This window comes from Myzus persicae, unplaced genomic scaffold (assembly GCF_001856785.1).
Source record: "Myzus persicae strain clone G006 unplaced genomic scaffold, MPER_G0061.0, whole genome shotgun sequence".
Lineage (NCBI taxonomy): Eukaryota > Metazoa > Arthropoda > Insecta > Hemiptera > Aphididae > Myzus > Myzus persicae.
Genome location: NW_019104011.1, coordinates 6,267 through 28,169, shown reverse-complemented (window position 1 = coordinate 28,169; position 21,903 = coordinate 6,267). Strand labels below are relative to the sequence as shown.

At 27.0% G+C, this 21,903-nt stretch overlaps 1 protein-coding gene across 1 annotated transcript in view; it reads right to left on the bottom strand.

The window, feature by feature from the left end:
- LOC111037543 (mastermind-like domain-containing protein 1) overlaps positions 1 to 18,799 on the bottom strand; it is a 44,024-nt gene extending 25,225 nt beyond the window's left edge. Inside the window, exon 1 of the mRNA XM_022320183.1 lies at positions 18,623 to 18,799. Coding sequence (XP_022175875.1) covers positions 18,623 to 18,799 — 177 coding nt within the window. The remainder of the gene's footprint in view (positions 1 to 18,622) is intronic.
- Between the last annotated feature and the right edge of the window lie 3,104 nt (positions 18,800 to 21,903).

Here is a 21,903-nt window from a genome sequence, read left to right as displayed (position 1 = left end):
CACATAATAGCTAAGACACATAATGGCGAGTGTGCAAAATGGCTCAAATATCTTGTTATAAGTACAATAATATACTAGTTCAAAATTCCAACCGTAAAATATTTATTAAATATTATATTTTTTGAAAAGAGTTAAAAAAACATATTTACATACCTATACGTACTCATAAATCATAATAGTTGTTATTTAAAGATTATTATTTTTTGATTCACCCTGGAAAGTGTACCTATTGTTTAAAACAGTATTTCATTTAAGTTTTATTATTTTTCTTAAATGTCATCAACAAATATTGTATCCTTTTTCCTTGAAAAAAAGTAAACTACTCGTAAAATATATTAGGTATTATTATTTTCATTATATTTATTTTCAAAACATTTATAAGATATTACATTAATACAACATAATTAATATTATAGAACACTGTTGACACCTAATTTATTCCTGTAAGCAATATTACCAGACATTTTTGGCCTGAATCAATTTTTCGTACGAATTAATACATGATGTCTTACCGTTAGAATTTTTAACTACCAACCTAGTGTATGGTATATGTTATTAAATTTTAACCCTTTTTGATATTCATTATTATGTGTTTTAGCTGTTGTACGCTTGGCTGTCTTGTCGCCGCTGCTTTGACATTTGCTATTTTGGTTTCGTGGTTATGTTACCATGTCGGTGACTATTATTTTTTATCGCATAACTTGTATATAAACAGTAGGTATATTCTTAGTACTACCGTTTTTCGTCCGCTGGTGTGTGCACCCTGTTCAAAATTAAATAAGTCCAGCATTCAGAAATGTATGGATATGGTCAATGATTAAAACCTTCAACAGTAAAAGAGACATAATATTTAACTGTAACGTATTTATACAATTCACGTGACACAAAAAAAAAAGAACAGTTAGTTTGCTCGAATGACTCGTAATATTGTTAGTATTTGAAAAATATTCGATTTATAACGAATACAACGCTAAGTAACAAAATAAAAATGCGTTACTGGCGTTGTTATTGAAATAATTTATAATACCTATTCAAAATTTATTGGGTTGTTAAGCCCAATCGATAATGTCGACAGCACAATATTATTGTACCGCATTTGTGCTAAAATATCATGGAAATTAAGACTTGTGTGGTAAATTTCTCTCCAGGCAATACGCATTTTTTTTTTTTAATAGATATTTGTATTTTCTGCTCAGAAAAAAAAACAATAAATCAAATAATGGAAGGTTAAATATAATATTGACACAGGTTCGTATATAACTATATAATATGGCGTTAGGTTATTGACAACCGTTATATTTTCGACAGACAGTGAAATAGGGTTCGCATGTCAAAAATTGGTTGGCACTGATCCTCGTTGATACTTTGACTACATAATACGACCGTCTAAAAGGTGCAGGTTTATCCCGATCACGTTTTGTAGTGTTTTCTCTTATTCGGTGTACCGTGATATTGCCTTTTAATTCGGGGGTTCACGTCATTCTGGATTATTATACAAACATCATTATAATGCAGTAACTATAAACTGCTTTGTCATCGAACGCACTTAGGTATATCAAACTTCGCAAAGTATAAATATCTTATTTTTCGCAACAAAGAAATGGTGAAATAGGTAAACATACAATTTTCGGGGAAAAAAACTATTTAAAGAATAAAAAAAAAAACGATCTAATAAATATTTTAGCCTTTAGGTATACAAATATTGTGGTTTGAAATTTTAACAAGTAAACACATAAAATATGCATCACATGAAGTAGATTGGCGTGTTGATAGTGCATATTAAATTAACAACATATTTAATTATTAATAAGTAATAACAATATAATAGTGTTAAGTACTGAATTGACGTATTCAATGGATTTTTTACCACGGCAACTATTTTATTATTCATTAAAATAAATAGGTCATGGATTGTGAATTATCTGGATAATTTAAATAGAAAAATTGCAGCACGTTTTTAGGTTTTCGTATAGATACTTACTGGGAAATGTCTATTTTATGTTGAACACATTTTCAGCATTATGTTTTGATCGAACTCAACAAGTGCAAACATTTGTTGCCATGTATCAAATATTTTACACAATATAGTGAGTAATCATTTTTTGGATGATATTCGTTTTATCCGTTTCAGTATAATACAACTCATTGGCTTATGTTACCAGCGTATTATATAATGAAATAGTTTGTTAATATTATAATAGATAGTGTCTATCCCGATATCAATTGATATCTTGTTATATATCATTATAGGTCAAAGAAAGTTTTTGGGTAGTGTCAATGTCGTTATTAACTTTGTTACTTAATTCAGCAAAGTTGTATATAATTTATGTAAAGCCTTAAGTGGTGTCTTGTCGTAGTTTGGCTTATAATAGTTATTTCTGAAGTAAAAACAATACGTATAGACTGTAGATATTATAATATCAGAAGACGCACGTAAAAAATGAACTGCGCAGTAGAGAAGCAAGACTGAGACTAAAATGCATCGTAAAACTTTAGTTTTAATAGATACCAAAATTAACACATAAAGTAGCACTTGACATTTTTTATCTTTTCGTAACAACACTTCGATTGACGCGTTTTTAAAAATTGAAATACATCAACTGCGCAATATTCATCAATAACAATTAATTGTTCGGGGACGTCTATGAAATATTTAAGTCACATGTTTTATTTTGTGAGGCACTTCAGCTAACCGGCATGTCACCAAAGAAGCTCGCCAGCGCTATTTGGCCTGGAGTAGTCGACAGACGCGGCGGAAACCTCCCGCTTTTCCGCTTGGTGTTTCCTCACCCGCTCAAAATGTCAACGCTGGCACTGCTACTTAACATATTTTCTTTCGCTACAATACAATTCTCTCCCCTAAAAACTCTACAGGTCAAACTGTTAAGTCAATAAACTTTATTTATGTACACATTAAGTACGAAAATTATGTCGATTGCATAATAATATTATTAGGTCGATGGTGTTTTTGAGATTTTCAAATAACGAGAAATACATTTATCATAAGTCGTACATCTGTTTGCATTAATTATCGTCCAATATTGATCGATAAATATGAGAATAGAATTTTTTTTTGTCTACTACAAAACATTATTTAGTCCATAGATATTATACCTACATCGTGTGTTACTATCAAAATATATATTATTTAGTCTTCAATCATGTTTTAATTTATCTGATTGTTGGAATCGAAAACTTTGGTTGGCAAATCACTGTGAATTGTATTGTTTTTAAATTCAATATTTATATTTCATACATTTCACGAGTGTCTAAAACTTTTATTTTATTTATAAATTGTATTTATAAGATAAAATCAATAACAAACTTCTAACATTTCTTTGACCATGTGATCAATATGTTTTGACGGAACAACTTTTACTGACTGTTCATTAAAACGTATATAATTTATTACACTTTGATAAAATAAATTATATGATCAAGTTATTTACATAATTTAAATTAAATATTAGCATTTTCACAAATCTTATTTGGAACCCAAATATTCAATACACACATATTTTAATTCCATGCGCTAGTAATAAAAGACAATTGCAATTATTTGCACATAATTTCGTAAATGATTATTAATTGATATATAAAATATAAGGAAAAATAAAATATAATATTAATATCATTGATATTTCATAGATAATAAATTTAAATGATCAATTTATATTTAATAAATTATAAATAAACTATTTCTAATCACCCACGTGTTAAAAACAAATTATATTTGGTGTACCAATTACTATACCTACTAGTCTAAGGGAATAAGAAATAAAATGTTTACTTACAGAATAATACCTACCTTATTTTGATATAATATTTATTTGCATTATTTAAATGTTATATAATATGCAAAGTCCAAACATTTTCATTTTGCGAAACGCACAGTTGTTTTGCATTAGAAAGTGGGTTTATTCAGACTTTATACAAATATTATTGCTCGACGCTCAATGTACAATGTATACACAGCAGGTAGTTATGAGAATATAATTCATAAACAAATTCGTGTAAAGATAGAAACTACACTGAGCCCAATGTTTCTATAGAACAGGTTCTATAACTTATATTATTAAAAAATCAAAAACCTCATTATAAAATAAGTTAACACAAAACTTCAAGTAATTAACTTACACAAATATTTTGTTCATTTTTGAATACATTTAATAACTGTATAATTATATTAGTACAAATGATTTTTATATAACAATGAAAATAAAATTCAAAATTAATACCGAAAAAATTAATTATTGTAGAAAACTTCTATTATTCAGTGACTACTCTAAAATCCCTTTATTGTTAAAGAAACCCTAACAAGTAACTTAAACGTTCAACTCATACACAATACGTCATCTCCAACATACATTTTTTAAACTCACAAATACAATTTTTTAGAAGATAACATCAATTTGGTTTCTAACTATTAACTAGACATTTGTCTATGAACATACAATTTAACTAAATTAAATTCTGAGTAGAGTGATCGATTACCATCAAAAAGCCTGAAAATGTGATATATTTTTAAGGTTCTTCATGAGCCGTCAATAATTCTTACAGTAGTTAAAAAATAGCGAAATATGTACCTTAAATTTTTTATTTATTTAAATTCCAAGTTTAATTGTTGAAAAAATAGGATACTCAGACCAAAAATAACATTTTATCTTCTCATAGTTTTAGTTATTTTGATGGAATTCAAAATATATTATGTTAATCGTTGTCATTTAAAACTTCTCGTTTATGAATATTATCTACTTGCAATGACATTTTAAAAATATTTTACGTACTAATTGTAAGATATTTATATCAAGAATCTATTCACACCATTATATTATGATAATATGTTAGTGGGTAAGGCGTATTGACTTACACCTTAACTGAACTAGTATATTGTATAATGATCAATAATATAAATATATTGAACAAAATTAGTCCAACCTACTTTATATTACTAAGGCCAAAGGGACTGAGAGACAAATAAATACATTTTAAAATATTATCCTTATCAATAAGAGGCTGATACACTTGCTCCGCTCGTGATCTTATTTCTTATGCAGCTGTTTAACATTTAATATTCAAATGAAACACACCCGTCTTTAATGACTCAGTACTCAACGGCGATACACACTCAAAAACTACTACCTGCTATAGCAGACCGACTTTAAAAATATACACATATATTTTAGCTACCTATCTTAATAATTTCTATTCAACAGAAGTGACATATGGTTTATTAAGCTTAAGTATAGGCAGTTGTGACTAATGGCGTATAGAATACACCGCTGCAGCGTAAGCACTTATAATAATAACAGTAATGTACCCATCATTGCCTGTTTTTACATTTTTATATTAAATTTACGAAAAATGTAAATGTAATGAATTACATACATCACTGCATAAAGGTACCTGTGTTAATGTCGGTAGTTTCTTCCCCATCACTTGGGATAACTATGTTTACAATTTATTTTTATATGCATAATGTGCATTATACGCATGTATATTTAATATTAATACTGTATAAACTTGATGTTCCCTATATACATATTGATTTACTCGACGGTATTAACTTCCAATATTGAGAGGAAAAGAAGTTAAAAATATTGCAATTTCATCTCAAGAGTGGGTTATGGACCCTTTCCTCTCGGGAAATGCACCTGCGATGATTGATAAACGAAGCCGATCAAATCAAAAGTCCCGCATATTGTCTTATAATGATTATACTATAAGTTATAATCATGTGCTTATAATTATGTGTAATTATCAATCGCAGAGACAGTCAACACATTACACTAATGGATCAATGGATATCATTATACAGAAATAGAAATGTTCAACGCAATTTTAAAAATATTTATTATTCATTGATCATTAAAAATGACAATATTAAATGTCGTTTATTTATATTTTAATACAAATGGATATTATGCTCGTTTGTTTTATTAAATAATTGCGATAACAATGTTTGTTCTAAATGTTATAATACTTATTATAATAATGTTTGCGCAAAGTCATAATTAGTATGTAAATACGTTTTACTTTGTGCGATGTGTAACATATTATAATATAATAGAGTTTAATGTACAAATATGCTTTGCACACTTACATTTGGAATTATCGTAAATATCCAGCCAACCAATTATTATGAAACATAAAAACTGTTACCGACTTATAATTTGGGATTATATTACAAATTTACTAGAGTAGTGAATTGCCATTATAAATCGATTCAATTTGGTACACTTGCAATATTATACCTACGCGAAGAAAGTGCAATTTAGTATTTACTACCTACAGGACCTACATTTGGTTTTGCTCCCAAAGGGACAATATTCGACTAATTCCACTCCACACTAACCGATTTTGTTGCAGGATCTTTAGACCACTATTATTTATACAGTCAACTCTGAGAAACTATAAAACACTCCGTTTCTTAAAACACATTATAAATACAGTCTAGTTACTATAGTTACAATAAAAGGTTGTTTGGCGACTCAGTCGATGAAATAATGTTTTGATTTTATAATTAATACGGTAACGGTTCTTTTGCGAGGCAGATTATATTATATTTTAAATTCAAGTCAAGGGCTATGTGGGTCGTGTGTCCAACGCAGGTACAAAACAGCGTTTTTTTTTTTAGATTTACATAATCACTATGGAACTCGAGTCAGGATAGAAAAACTGGACCCACTATAGTTATATTATATTAGTTCCTTTTCAACGAATTATAAACATTTTAAATTTTCGACTATTTTTAGGTTTTTTCTATTTATGTTCATAACATAAAATCATGTCAAATATAGCTTGAAAATGTTATATAGCTCATATAAGGTTCCTCATAATCAACTTAACAATGATTAAGTTCATCATGAACCATAATAATTTACAAATTATTCAGTAGTTGAAAACTCATAACACTTTTTATATTAGTTAAGGCAATAAAAGATTTCAAAAAATTTGGTACAATTTATTTTATTCATACATTTTAAACAAAACATTTTTTATAAAGCTTAACTTCTTCAAATTTTATCAAAATTCAACGTTCATACTTACCATAACGATCCCATCTCCTCACACGGTGTTCGTTGTTTAGTTGTAATTCAAAAAGCATTAATTGTAAAAACTTGAAACATTTCATTATGAATCAAGTTTACATTTACAACACGGAATACAAATTTTCGAAATGTTTTACTATTTTAAGGCTATTGATAGATATTTTATATTTACATATGTATTTAATCTATAAACTAGATTAAAAATAATCATCTCTGATTATACTATGTAATTGAAGAACATGAATAATAATAAATTAGTAATTAATATATGCATTGATAAAAATAATTTTTTTAAACGCGTTTTGTTTATTGTTTAAATTTTGTTAAGATAGCATAAAAAATACATTTACATTTCAGAATTAATGAACTGTACTTATTGAACATAGTGTTAATGAGAAATGTAGTAAAGAATAACTTTTTTTGTTTAAATTATTCATTAAATTAATTATTTCAACAAATTGTTGTCTTTCAACGGTTTTCAATTAGGTACAAGTTACAACAGATTAAAGCAGTAAGATATAGTTAATTTTCAAATTAATATGGCAACAAATTGGATTCATGTAGCCTCTGTAGTGTGTTTTTGATCTTCAATAATACCGATTATATAATACGTAGAACATAAAGTCTCGGGAGATTTCAAGAGATAATTTATACTAACACCGCCTATGTTATAATTTAAAACATGACTATTTAAATTAGTATAGGGAAAAAAAATTCGAACATAATACAGAAACCAGATACTGAACATTCGTCTCGCTCTACTCACTTTGGCCAAATTAATAATGGTGTATATTTAATATTTAATGGTGTCCATTTTGGTAGCACGCGACAAAAAAATATCAAAAAAATATTATATTAAGTCACAATATTTTAATTATCAGTTTTGGTTATTTTGTTGTAATTCAACCTAACCGTATGGAATTTAAAATTTCCAATATTACGTAAATAATAATTTTTTATACAGAGTGATTCACCAAGCACGCTCACCCCTTTTTCCTTCAATAATGCGGTTATTTGAAATCTGTTTTTTTTTAAATTTTTAAACATACTTTAAAACCATATTTTCAAATTCTTGAGATTTTCTGTACTAATTAGGGAGTGTCCTGTGGAGGGACAAACTTCTGTTTTTCAAATGAAAATACCCCTATTCAACTATAAATTATACCGTAGATCATTTTCTGAACATTTTGACGTATCAAAATCAAAATCAAAATCCGTACTAGTAGTTTTTAAGTTATTTAACTTTGTGTTTTATGTAAGTACAATAAATACTAGATCCAATAATATTTCTATTTTATATTTATAAAAAATTAGTTTTAAGGATTATTATCCTTAATATAAACATGTTAATAATTAAGAAACTACGAGTTCAAATTTTGATCTTGATTCATCGAAATTTTCAAAAAAGTTATCCACTAGGCACTAATACATTTACAGTGAAAGAAGAGGTTCTCATTTGGAAAACAGAAATTTGTATCACCACAGAACACTTCTTAAGTAAAACAAAAAATTCAAAAATTTGAAAATATGGTCTTTGAGTATATTTAATAGTTCTAAAAATCAGAATTTGAATAAGTTCATTATGAAAGGAAAATATGGAGGCCAGCATGTCTGGTAAATCTCTCTGTATACACAAGGAAGTTTTTTTTAATTAATTATGAACATTTTAGTACATTTCAACAAATAATATTTATAAAAGTAAGGATTAAATTTAGTGTTAAGTATTTACTATTTATTTAGTTTGGAGTATAATACTCTAAAGTATTAAAATAATAAATCATAAGACATATCCATAGAAAATGTAATTGGTTAAAATATTAAAAGTATAAAGTGTAAAAGCATTCAGCCTAGTTAGTAGGCATGGTAGTAATAAATAAAATATAGTATCTGTACCATTTCGTTTCATTGTAATAACTTATAATAACCCATACGGATTGTATACAATTTATTATTATTTGTAAATTACAACTAGAAACTCTTAAATACCAAGTGATCTCAGTCGATCAATAAAATATTTTAAGAGATAAAATCATTCTAAATCAACTTATTATAATATGACACAAACTATTATTCAAAAACCCCATATTTGTTTGGCAAAAAAATCATAATCTAATAAAACCTACAGTATAGTAAAACTTAGACACTTCATACAATATTTACACAGATAATGAATTTAAAAAAAAATAAGAATTACTATGATTAAAATTTTAAAATCTGTTTTTGAAATCATCGTCAATTTGTTTTTAAAAAAAAATGTTTTTTGTGTCTCCTGAAAAATCAAGCTTTACTAATGAGATTTTTTAGTGTCAAAAAAGGTATACTATGCAATAGGTTAATTCTAATATTTTTTTATTCCAATGTTTCGTGATAGTAGACAACTATAATAATCGCCTGCAGTAGGTAGTTAACATATTGATTTATAATACCTATATAAAGTTCGTTAAATTTTTTTCCTATACAAAGCTCTTATAATGGAGCGCAGAACCCCAACAAATAATCTATTGTTCACTAAACTAATAACGTCCCTTCATATGGTAGGTATTAATTGATCCGTATATGATATGGGATGGGCCTCAGTATGATCCATTTTCCTATATTAGTTGGGGAAACACGATGGCTCACTATAGTCACCTTATAATATAACATTATTATTTATTAGAATCTTGTTGTTTTTTCTGTTAGACGAAATCATACGCTCACACGAAATTAGCCTCTGAAAATGCGTGTGTTATAATATTATTCTCTACAATAGCCTAACAACATTTGAAATTTAAATATGCATGACGTTTTATGTGAATTTTACTATTGTTTTCATATGTTTTGTGAATATATAACGTTTATCTTCAAATCGTTTTAATTTTTGATGAATATAACGAGAATTTTCCACGAGAATTGGGAGAATAATTGGGTACACAGGGTTAGGTATTCATTTTTTCAGACACCAAAAATGAACATAACGTTTAGATACATCATATATTTTTTAAATACCACGTTTGAGTAAGTTTTTGAACATTCTTTTTTTAAATTTTATTTTTTTGGGCCTATTATTTATCAGCGTAACCCAGGAGACACCACCTGGAAGTTGACTCTTAATGATTAATTGTCTCTCAAAATTATTATTTTGCAAACTTAAATTCGAAACTACATTGGTGATTATTTAATGTATTAAATCTATGAAAATCAAACATTTTATTTTATTCTTTTATGCTATTTTCACAGCTTAGTAGATAACAGTTTGTGAATGTTACCTACGTAAATAATATGTTATCTTTGATAGAACCCAAACGGGTCAATGTGTCTAAACGTTTATCACCATTTGGCTAACTATATTACAAATGTTTCTCAGTGTGGCAAATATCAAAACGATGAATATACTATTATAAAATATAGGTAATATTATATACATTATACACTATTATTGTGTATATAATGGTTTGGTATTAAAGTAATAAAAACTTTAATTGTTCATTTTTTTAAATTTAATTATCAAGATTATATTTTTTTTACTCATAAAGTACAGAATTATTTTTTGCGATCATCTTCTCCGATTGTCTTATAATGCAGTCCATATAATATTTTTGAAGTTAATCAGAGTTGTTTTTTCAAGTACGTAAATACTTAATCATAATAATTTCTTGTTCTTGTTTAAAACCCCTTAGTCGTAGCTGATTTGAATATTAAATGTGGTTCTCGTTTGCATTAAATAGAAAGTAATTAAAAGTGTTGCTATGTTTGATACTGTATATCATTATAAAAATTGTCCGCTGCTCCGATATAATTCCTATTAAAACAACTTAAACTATCGTATAGGCTAAGAAAATATAAATGATAGATGAATACCCATTTACTGTTATAACCTAAAGAAGATTTTACTACATTGTTTGATAATAAAAATAAATTGTATGGATATAATTTATAACCTGTTGATAAGAAGAAAAAATATTACCCTCATATAGTAAAATACTAAAATTGACTAGTGGTTCCTTAAATGTATTGAGGTTAATACTTAGTACATAATATATTAATATATACATGCACACAATTTGATAAATATTTTATAGAATACAAAATATAATAACTAATAAATGTCTAAATAGTGGTAAAAAAAAAGTAATATTTAACCTATCATTAGATTATTTCTTGAATTCAAATTTTAATGTAAAACAAAACAAAATATTGTTAAGAGTTGCATTTTATTTGCTTGTAAATGTGCTCGTAGCTAGATCAAATAAAGTTATTCTAGGTCATATTAAAATTATCATATTTTAAATACTAAAAAATAAAAGTATGTTTTCATAAATGTATACTATAAAAAGTTCTTTTATATTTTAAGAGTCATCCCAATAAGCTACCAAATATTTTGCAGAACTGGCCTTTTTCTGTATTTGACCTCAAAAATAAATGTTTTGGAATAAAATAAAATATGATTAAATTACATTTTTTTGTAATTTATTATTGATGTATCTAATTATTTTTATAACTGTTATTGCAGTCAATAGAGTACTTTGGTTTTTCTAATAAAACTCCAAGTAAATTTTGTTCGTGTCTTTATGATATATACCAATTTTTAGAGGTGATAAATAAATATTTTTTAAACATTGAATTATTGATTTCATCAAATATTCAAATGATACTTTAATTTTTAACTTTTTGACAATATTTGGGTAGAAGGAGAGTGTGTATGAGAAATAACACGGTACTTGGCATGTATGCATTTTTATTTATTTATTAATCATGGACAAGTAGGTACATGTTCTAAAAAATAAAATAAATACCTACAAAAATAACTGTATACAAAAAAAAAAAAATTTTCATCTATCTTAGTGACATAAACTATAACATATAGGTTTTAACCCTTATCCATCACAAGAATAATAATTTATTTCCTGCCTTATGGCTATCTATAGAAAAGATAAAATAAATACACGATACACCAAAACAGTAACTATGCAGGTAAAATAATGTTCAAAAAAAATGTAATTCGTAGAATTTTGGACATCATGTCTTTACGATACAGTCAAGTACCGTAAGAGGAAATATCAATGTAAAATTATCATATTATAATCATCACTTATTCATCAGTTATTGCTAGATAAGTAGTAATTTTTTCAAACAGGTTTATTTTTATGAAATTAGAATGTCTTATTTTTATATCTTCTTGTAAAGTATTATTTGTTTGTCAGTGAAATCATTACTAAATTTTAATTGAAAGCCTACAATAGAATATCTTTGGATTTAAGTACTTGTATAATAATGTTTATGAATACATATAAAATGTTAGGTGAATAGTTTTTTGTCCTACATTTGTAGTACACCACTTCTTTGGTCTGAATTCTAAATGCTAATTTATAAAGGTAAAAAGTATCTGATCAATTTTGAATCATTTTTTATAAGTTTTCAGATTCAAATATGGAACTAAAACTTTAGTCCGGCCATTAAAAAATCAAGACTCACAATACCACTGACACCAATGTAAGAACATATTATAAAGGGAATATAAAACATTAGGTATTAATGTATTATTGTTTAATGTCATTCATCTTGAATTTTTCAAAACACAAACTTTCAAAAGTTCCTTGTTAAAAATATTCACTCCGTATAAAATATAATAATGATATTGTAATCTGCACGTATAGTGTTAAAGTATATTTTAGATTTTTTTTTTTCGTTAGCAATGATTGTCAGGTATGAATATCTGTTTTTACTTATATTATCCATACAATGAATTGCATTTTGTTCAGTCCTCTGTTGCGAACACAATGTTTTACTGTAATTTTTTCTAGAACATGATTTGCTTCTAATAAAAAAAATTCTAAGCATACATACTAGAAAACGCTAATAAATATTTTACGATGGGTGATATTTCGAATTAATATAGCCTTCACAGTTAAATTTTTAGAAAAAAACCGTTCTTGAATAATGCAAATGTAAACATAAATCGATATATATATATATATCATAATAATTGTAAAAAGGTAGTTTTAATCGGAATCAGATAGGATTTACTGAATATTTATATTTATCATTATAATTTCAGGCGAGGTTGTCCCACCATGATTGTTCTTGTAAAAACCTACCCACCGTTTATTTACCCACAGGGAGGTTAATTCATTTTTTCAACAATTATAGAAAATGTGTAGTCTATATTATGATTTTGAAATCACAGTAATTAATATTAATTTATTAATGCTTGTTTAAATTCGTAAAAATTGTCCGTGTAATATTAAACTATATTACATATTTTTATTGAAGTTTATTATTTCTTATAACATAAATAAGTCTGATAATTCAGAAAGTATTCATACGAATTTTGATTTAAATACTTGACATTTTTCAAAAATATAATCTCATTAAAGTTTACAGTGTAAAATCAGAGTTATCATTTGAAAAATCTATCGCCATAAAATACTCTTCAAACGGTACGAAAGTAAAATTGTTTGAAAGCATGGTCTATAAGTTAGTTGACAAATTCCATCCAACAAAATTTTATTAAATACATTATTAAAGAATAAAAGTGGTTGAGCATACACCCTGTATCTTTTCTACCCACCTCGTATTATTACTTCAAAAATTACATTACTATTTTAATACTTAATGGAAATTAATTATTCAACTTTTAAAATATTTACATAAATTATCCCTATAAATTAGGTATCTCAGATTTTTAAGCTACACGAAAATAAATATTTACATTTTCTTTTTTGTTTGAATGAACTATAAAATAGTTGAAATTATAATAAATGTGGCTCTTTAATCAGTTCGAATTAAAAAAAATATGTATTGCCATAGATTTTCATAATGGACAATGCTTAAATATTAAATAATTTATTGTTGTTCTGGAAACAAAAATTAATGATTTAGTTTAAAAATAATATCAAATTGTTTATACCTTTTCAAAACTCAGCCTAAGAAAGGTATCAATATTATTGAGTAAATTTTCAATTTCAAGTTATCATTTCTTTACTTTGTAGTTAATAAATTACCATTTATAATGAATACTTTTATATATTTGTATGTTTAATAAGCAAATTTAATATTTTTGCATTTACCCATTTACTTTGAGTAAAATCTAATATATAAAACAACAAGCCGAATAGCAAATCTGAAATAATATAATTAACAAACTGTGTGCTGTACTCAAGTACTATCAATAGTACTTATGCAATACTGTACAGTCAAAAATATTATACAAAAACCAATACAGTAATAACATTTGATAATAAACACTAGCGTCTCATAATATTTATATTCCTCATTGTCACGTTGATTATTATTAATTTAATTAATAAAAATGTGGAAGTTTGCTGATGATTCAAACAATAACTTTCTGTATAAATTTATTAGGACTATTTATTTACTTAATCTTACAATAAAACTCTGATGAATAAACAAACAAGTTGGTAAAAACTGAATACATTTAAGTTTTAACTGAAAAAATGAACATCTTTAGTCTTGTGTTTGGCTTAAAAATAAATTTGAAAAATAAGCATTTGAAAATGTAAACCAAATATTGAGTACATTAAGTAAAGATTCAATTATGAATATCAAATAAATGTAGAAAGTTCTACAGTTTTTTTTTTTTATTCTAAGTTTTTCTATTTCCGGTAAAAATAATACACAGGTATTCAATAGTTTTTATTTATAAAGTTTATCATTAAACATGCAATATACTTTGTACTATAATACAAAAAACTAAAACATATACAAGTATTAGATAGCTGGTACCTAGTATATGTCTTGTGTATAGTACAATTTACATACTAATATATATAGTATTATAATAGAGTTTATAGGTACTTCAATCACAAATAAAAAATATCGAATATTAAATATTTTTAAGTATATGAACAAAATGATTTTTTTAATATTTGAAGAACAAAATAATCTATTAATAAGAAAATACATTTCCTAGATTAAGAAAAATATTGATCCAACAGTGCAAATTATTTATTCAGAATTCGATTCAGGTTTTATTTTCGATTTTCAGTCTATAATTTTGAAACATTTAATATAAATGAGCTTAAGCATTTACAGACTAATACAATGAAGATAAACTGTTCAGGAAGAGTACTGGATATTAAAATGTTGATGTATTTCCTTATGACGAGATTGAAGTAAGGCACCTATCTAAGGAATGAAGATTTATGTATTTTTTTAAATTGTTTCAAATGAAATAAAATAAAGAAGTTCTTCCTTGAAAAAAAATAGATCAACAGTTGAAAATATAGCATTGTAATAAATATGTCGAATATAATTTGGTGCCTATAAAATATAATATATAGGTATGATATTATCCAGAAATGAATGATTTGTCATAATACAGTATTTATTTATAGATAATGAGGTACATTATTTAAAACTAAAAGATGTGTTAATATTATATACATTTTTCATGCTGAGATTTACTTACGTTATTTTTTTAATTTAATTTTAATGATTATTTGGTTTTCATTTAGGGTTTTAACAAAAAAATGTGTTCAATGTATTTTGAATTTAAGTTCCTACCTACTTTATTTAACAGTTATATAAGAACATAATTTTACCTACTAATGCATTTTATTTCTAGTTACAACAGTTGTAGGCTCAGGTCTCACCTGATCACAGTTATTTTTTAATAAAAAAAGGGAGCCCTTATTCCGACATGATTTCATATTACTATTTTTGTTTGAATTCAATAATAATCATTCAAATATTGTACACAGGTCTCAAATCTGAAATGTATAGTATTTTACAGTATACCTTTTGCCGCAGGGAATGTTGTCCTCTCATCGTACGATGTACACGTGTACACGTGGATCTCCTGGTTTTGAAACTTAATTGTCTTGGACATGGTCACATGTATTAACAGATTGCATATTAGACATGTAGTTTGTTTGAAGATTGTTACTTGAAATGTTATGAGCTTGTTTCAAGTAAGAAATTATGATTATCAAACGGTAAAACCAATCGTTAACAGATGTGAAGCCAAAAAAATGTACTTATAACAAACCTAATACGAGTATAACTACATATACATGACACCTAACCGAACTCGGACGCGTACCATTTGAACTTCATAAGTTATGTTAAGTAATCAAATATGTTTATAAAAATATGAGCACATGTTTATTAAAGGTAATGTCAAGATATCTGAAATAAAGAAAAATAAAGAAATATCAATTTCGTCAAAACCTTTTGCAAATATTTGTTATTCTAAAAATGTCTAGTATACTGGAAAAGTCTTTATAATATTAATTAATAAAATTTTGATCAGAATGTTCATAGAGAAAACACAATATGAAATAAGGGTACACCAGGCAGTTTTTAAGAATTTAATTGAAACTAGATTAAAAGAAGGATATGCGTAAAATCCGTTATTCATCGAAATCCTACTGGATAATGCAGTTGGAAGGATAATAGTAGAGCTAACTGAAATATCAATGGATCAGAATCATATTTCGGTTTTGGATTTATGTATGCTGAATGTAACCAAGCAGTGGAACGAATAGAACTGAAAAATATGAGGAGATGAGCTGCAACAATTATTGACTTATTGAATGTCTAAACAGACATTATTGACCCAAAAGATTGAATTCTCAAAAAAGTAAGTGAATTTAAATTACTTGGCGTGATGCTGAGTACCTACGAATAATGGTTGGTGCAAGAAAAATAAGTGAGGGCACTGCAAAGGCTGAGAGTTTTTACACTCTCGACATTTTTTCAATTGAAATATTTTTTCTAAAAATATCTTATAATACATAGTTCACTTATGGGTGTGAGGAAAGAACTTCGATGCCAGCTCAACAGAACAAAAACTCAGCATTTTTGAAAATAGAATTTCTTGGGTGATTTGTGGCCAACAATTTGACAATAATGTGTAGGACGAAATTCAATAAAGAACTACACGAGAAAATAGAAATGGCATCAGTCACAAAATGTATAAAGGTTCGAAGGTAGCAGTACCTTGGACATGTTATGAGCAGAAACGATGAAAACACTATTTAAAGTGGTCATGAATTGGAATTCAAGAGAAAAAAATCCCAAGGGAGTCCCAGAAAAAGGTGACTGCACGGGATTTGGAAAGACTTAAAGTACACGAATGGATGGCGCTGAAAACCCTTGTAAGGTTATAAAAGCCAAAGAAAAAATAAATGCAGCAAGCTACTAGATATTTATACTCCGAAAGGTAAATTGAGGAATCATAGATATTATGTTTTTGTGTATAGTGCAGTGGAAAAATATATAGTACTGGCCTACATTTTGTTAGAAACTAAATGAATTGAGAATCATATATAAATATAATTATAGAAAATTTGTTTGGAAAAAAAGTTGTTTTCAGCTCAGAATTAAAATATATCAGTATACAGTACAATATAATTATAAATTTTATAAGACGTACACAAACAAACTTCATAATATCGCTTTATTGCATTCAGTAGCTTATATTAAATATGGATAGGTGCCTAATAAATGTTCATTAGATAGCAGAAAACAATTTTTGTATACTTACGTTAAACCATAAGGATGATTAAAAAAAAATTATTATATACCTATTTAGTTATATTTTATAGTTTATTATGTATCATAGGTTTTCAGCTGATTGGTTCTTAGGTAGAAAAAAATATGTTGTTTTATAGAAACTAGCGGAATTACCCGGCTTCGCCCGTGTGTAGTTTTGTATTTTTTATATTTACAATATTATATCCCTATAACTTTTCGGAACAATTCTTATTTACACGACGAAGGACGAAAAGGATAAGTCGAAGGTAGCTAGAAAACCGCGGACCGCGCGCCGTGCCGCACAATAGTATTGGCGGTGAATAATTATAATTGTTAATTACTCCACTAAAACGCGACATTTTTGAAAGTCCTTTCTTGTTGCTCGGTGAAAATGTGAGAAGAACCTCTATTCCAAATTTCAAGTTTGTGCGTTGCGTAGTTTTCGAGGAACAGCGATCAGTGACTAAGTGGTGTTTGGATTTCATATATATATATATTATATATATAGATTAGGCACTTTATACATACATATCATAGATATATATTATATATAATAGTGTACTATGTTGACGCGTTGTACAAAATGTGTTTGTTATGTTCTATCATAATAGTCTATAAGATCACAATTTAAGATGCTTATATTTCGTAGGTAGGTACATTGATTTACATGAACAGCATATTATTCAATGAATCCGACTATAATTGTAATTTGAATAATCCTTAGAAATATAAAAACGTCGTAAACATGTAGTGCAAGATGTTGAAAATATGAAATCATTATAAACTCGATTTATAATAATTAATATCGATCTATGAAGATCTGCAGTAGGCAGGTATTTAAAACTTTTTTACGACAATTTATTGAAACGGAGTTAATGAAATTTACAATTAAATCGCAATTAAAATACGAGATGTCGGTTTAATAAGCCTCGGTCTTATGCACATCATATTGACGGTCGATGTTAAACGAGTGGCCTCGGGTGAACTAGGCTGACCTACAGTACACCTGTACGTTTCTGACCACGTCACTGAGTAGCTATAGAACACGTGACGGGCTGACCCCAATGAAGCTATGGAGATTTCATATTCACATGGAGATGACTATAACAATGCCTGGGAAAATCACCATTGGAATCTTTTATTTCGAACTTAATAGACGGATAACCGTGCTTATTGCCAGCTGGTAAGACTATATTACTAATTACTACGGAATCGTAATCTTCCAAGGTCTGATGGTTCAGAGGTGAACTCCGACGCAGCGCCCACATCTCTATTTATAATGCTCTGGTAAGCTCCCGGACAAAACGAACGCGGTCTTTGGGGAGTGCTTGATTCTCTGTTTTTTTTAAAAAAAATATTTACAAGTGGGTGGGTGCTCAATACGAAAGTGAAAAAAAATTACAAAATTATAACAGGAAATACTATTAATATAAAAAGTACGAGTGTGACTAGTGTTTATATTATAAATTCTTTGTGGGTGGATGGGTGGTGGGTCAATTTTAGGCGGCTTATGGGTTATTTTAGGTTATTTTAGGCAACTCTCAGACGATATAACACGACGTGCGTGATGCGATGGCTGTTAATCACACTGTGGTACGTGTGGTACGAGATATTACAACATCATGGTTGACTACCTATACCCTCAGCACGCATCATCCGTTACGATATTATACAATATGTTTTAGAATTGTGATGGCTATACATTTCCATAACGCATCAAATACAATGGATACAAAATCTTCTTCTATTATTATTTAAATGAGCGTTTTATACGAAAAAAAATATACCATCTTAAACATACACACATTTCTCAAGGCGGCACAAAGAAAATCCGGAAAAATCTGTAGTTTTTGACACTGATTAAATGATATGAAACTGCGTGAAATGTATGTAAGTATTTTTTTAAATACCAAATCCAGAAAATGTTGACGCTTTACACATTTCCACGTTATTTGTAAAATATTTGTTATGCCGTGAAAATGTCATCACATTGTAACGTGCAACGTATTTTTTATTAATATTCGAAACTTGAGAGCGAAAGATTTTCAGTTTACGGTAATATTTTTTAAGTTCTACTTATAAATTGTTTTTTATTTAGCTATCTACCCCAAACATAATATAATATTTATACTACAGTAATATACTAAATATTATAAAATCTAAATAAACGACAATAATCATAATACTAAATCTTAAATAAATACAATGGAAGAAATTGACAATAATTTAAAATTATGTTATATAAATTAGACACATAAAATAATTCGTTTATTCAGAATATACCGAACGTGTGTGTATTTAACGAGATTTAAATGTTAAAAATATTTCTTACACGTCTTTTGCCTAATATTCATGTAAATATGATAGAAATTTTGTTAACTATATAAAAAATCGTAGATATTTTTAGATAATCCTATCGAAATATTTTCTATGAGCTAATTTTCAATAGGAATTACTTATAAATTCATTAAATGCAAAAAAAAAAAAATAATGTGAAATGAGTAAAATTTGTCTGATTGTATTAGATATAATATAATACTGGGACATCAACCAAAAAATGTTTTTGTCAAATCTCGCTACGACAAATATTGTATTAATACATGTTGGTAAAATAATTTATAATCTATCTTTGTCTTATGGATTAATCGCCTCTTAATACTTTACACGGAATGAGTAACTCATAATATCTTTAGGAGTTCCAAAGACGTATTCATTTTTAATAATATAAGTAGCCATTTCATAAATGGTTGGTTCACTACTAATGACAGGAGACAAATATAACAAAAGGATTCCTCTAAGGATTTCACACCATTCATTAATATCGCTAATTGCAAGTGCTTAAAATTAAAGGCGTGTGCGTAACGAAGTAGCTCAAAGTACACGAGAGTGAAGGAACTGGTGCAAAATATAATTTATAACACACATTTTACACATTGCCTACTAAATTAATATTTTAATTATTATTATTATTTTTTTAATTTTAAGCTCTGATCGCATTAAAAGATTACATAACAGTACTGTTGCAAAAATATAGTTTTTGTTATTTTTCCAGTGATTTTTTTTATAGTTAAAACGCACAAAATATCTCATAAAACATCTTTTCAGATTTTAAATTGAATCTCGATGATGCATTTATGTGGTGAATTTTCGATTTTCCATACTTATGCTCTCACTGTAAGGAACAATTTAAATTCAAATTGTTGGGCTATTATTTTTTAACTATTTAATAGTATATTTTTAGAAACATGGAAACCGAGCGAAAAACTACATATATATTCTAACCTACAAGAAAACGAAAACGAAAACCATAACTTAGAAACAAATTGAAATATTATGTAAAACGAATAAACCAGTAACATTTTCACCGATATTATTTGAATTGCTTTTGTTTGTCATCAATTTATATAAATTCAACTGGTTGATTATCACATTATAGCGACTACATTTAATATACTTTTGTTTAGCAATATTCAAAATAGTGTTTGTTCGTTTGATTGACAAGTTGGTTGAAAGATAAGATTGCTGTCACTTATAATGTCCCAAGGAATTAATATAATGTTATAAGGGAATACAAGTTGGTGACACATTTGCCCAGTATACAATTTCGTCATTTGATCTGTATTTGAATGAAAACTCATGCCAGTTGGTTTTCATACTTGTTTATAACAATGCAATCATTATTAATTTTATTTTTAAAAGTTTTTCTTAACCAAACCTTGGAAATAGTAAATTTGTGAAGATTATTATGTATTTTTAAATATTGTAAATATCTTCATACGCAAACTATTTATTTGTCCAACTATTATTTTTTTCACATATTATACGAGTGCATAAAAATACAATTATTATTATTCATTATAATTTATGTTACTTCTCTCTAAATACATAATTTAATAATGTAAAATATTTTGACTAAATTATTGGTACTATTACAAATTCGTCATGTGTAAATAATAAAATAAAATGTGTTGGAGAGAATGCATAGAAAAAATGTACGGAAACTCGTATAACAAGCATTTGAAACGTGGACTTAAAGCTAGACAACTCATTCAGCACTATAAAGGTTGTTCTATTTCCAAATACTTTATGAACGACAAATACAAGGCATGAGGTATGTTAAAAACTCAATTCAAAATCCAAATAAAAATACACCATTTTCTTTCTCAAATCATGTTTCTCAGGAAATGTTCTACAGCAACCCACTATTCTACTACCCATTCAAATTCTATTTTACTGAAAATACATTTATATGTTAGGTACCTACAGTTTATGATTTACCCACTCATCTCTATACTTATTTTTATTAACTTCTGCCAGTAATAGGTACAATTCGCTAGAAACAAAAATTACGTTAGCTATATCTTCTATATCT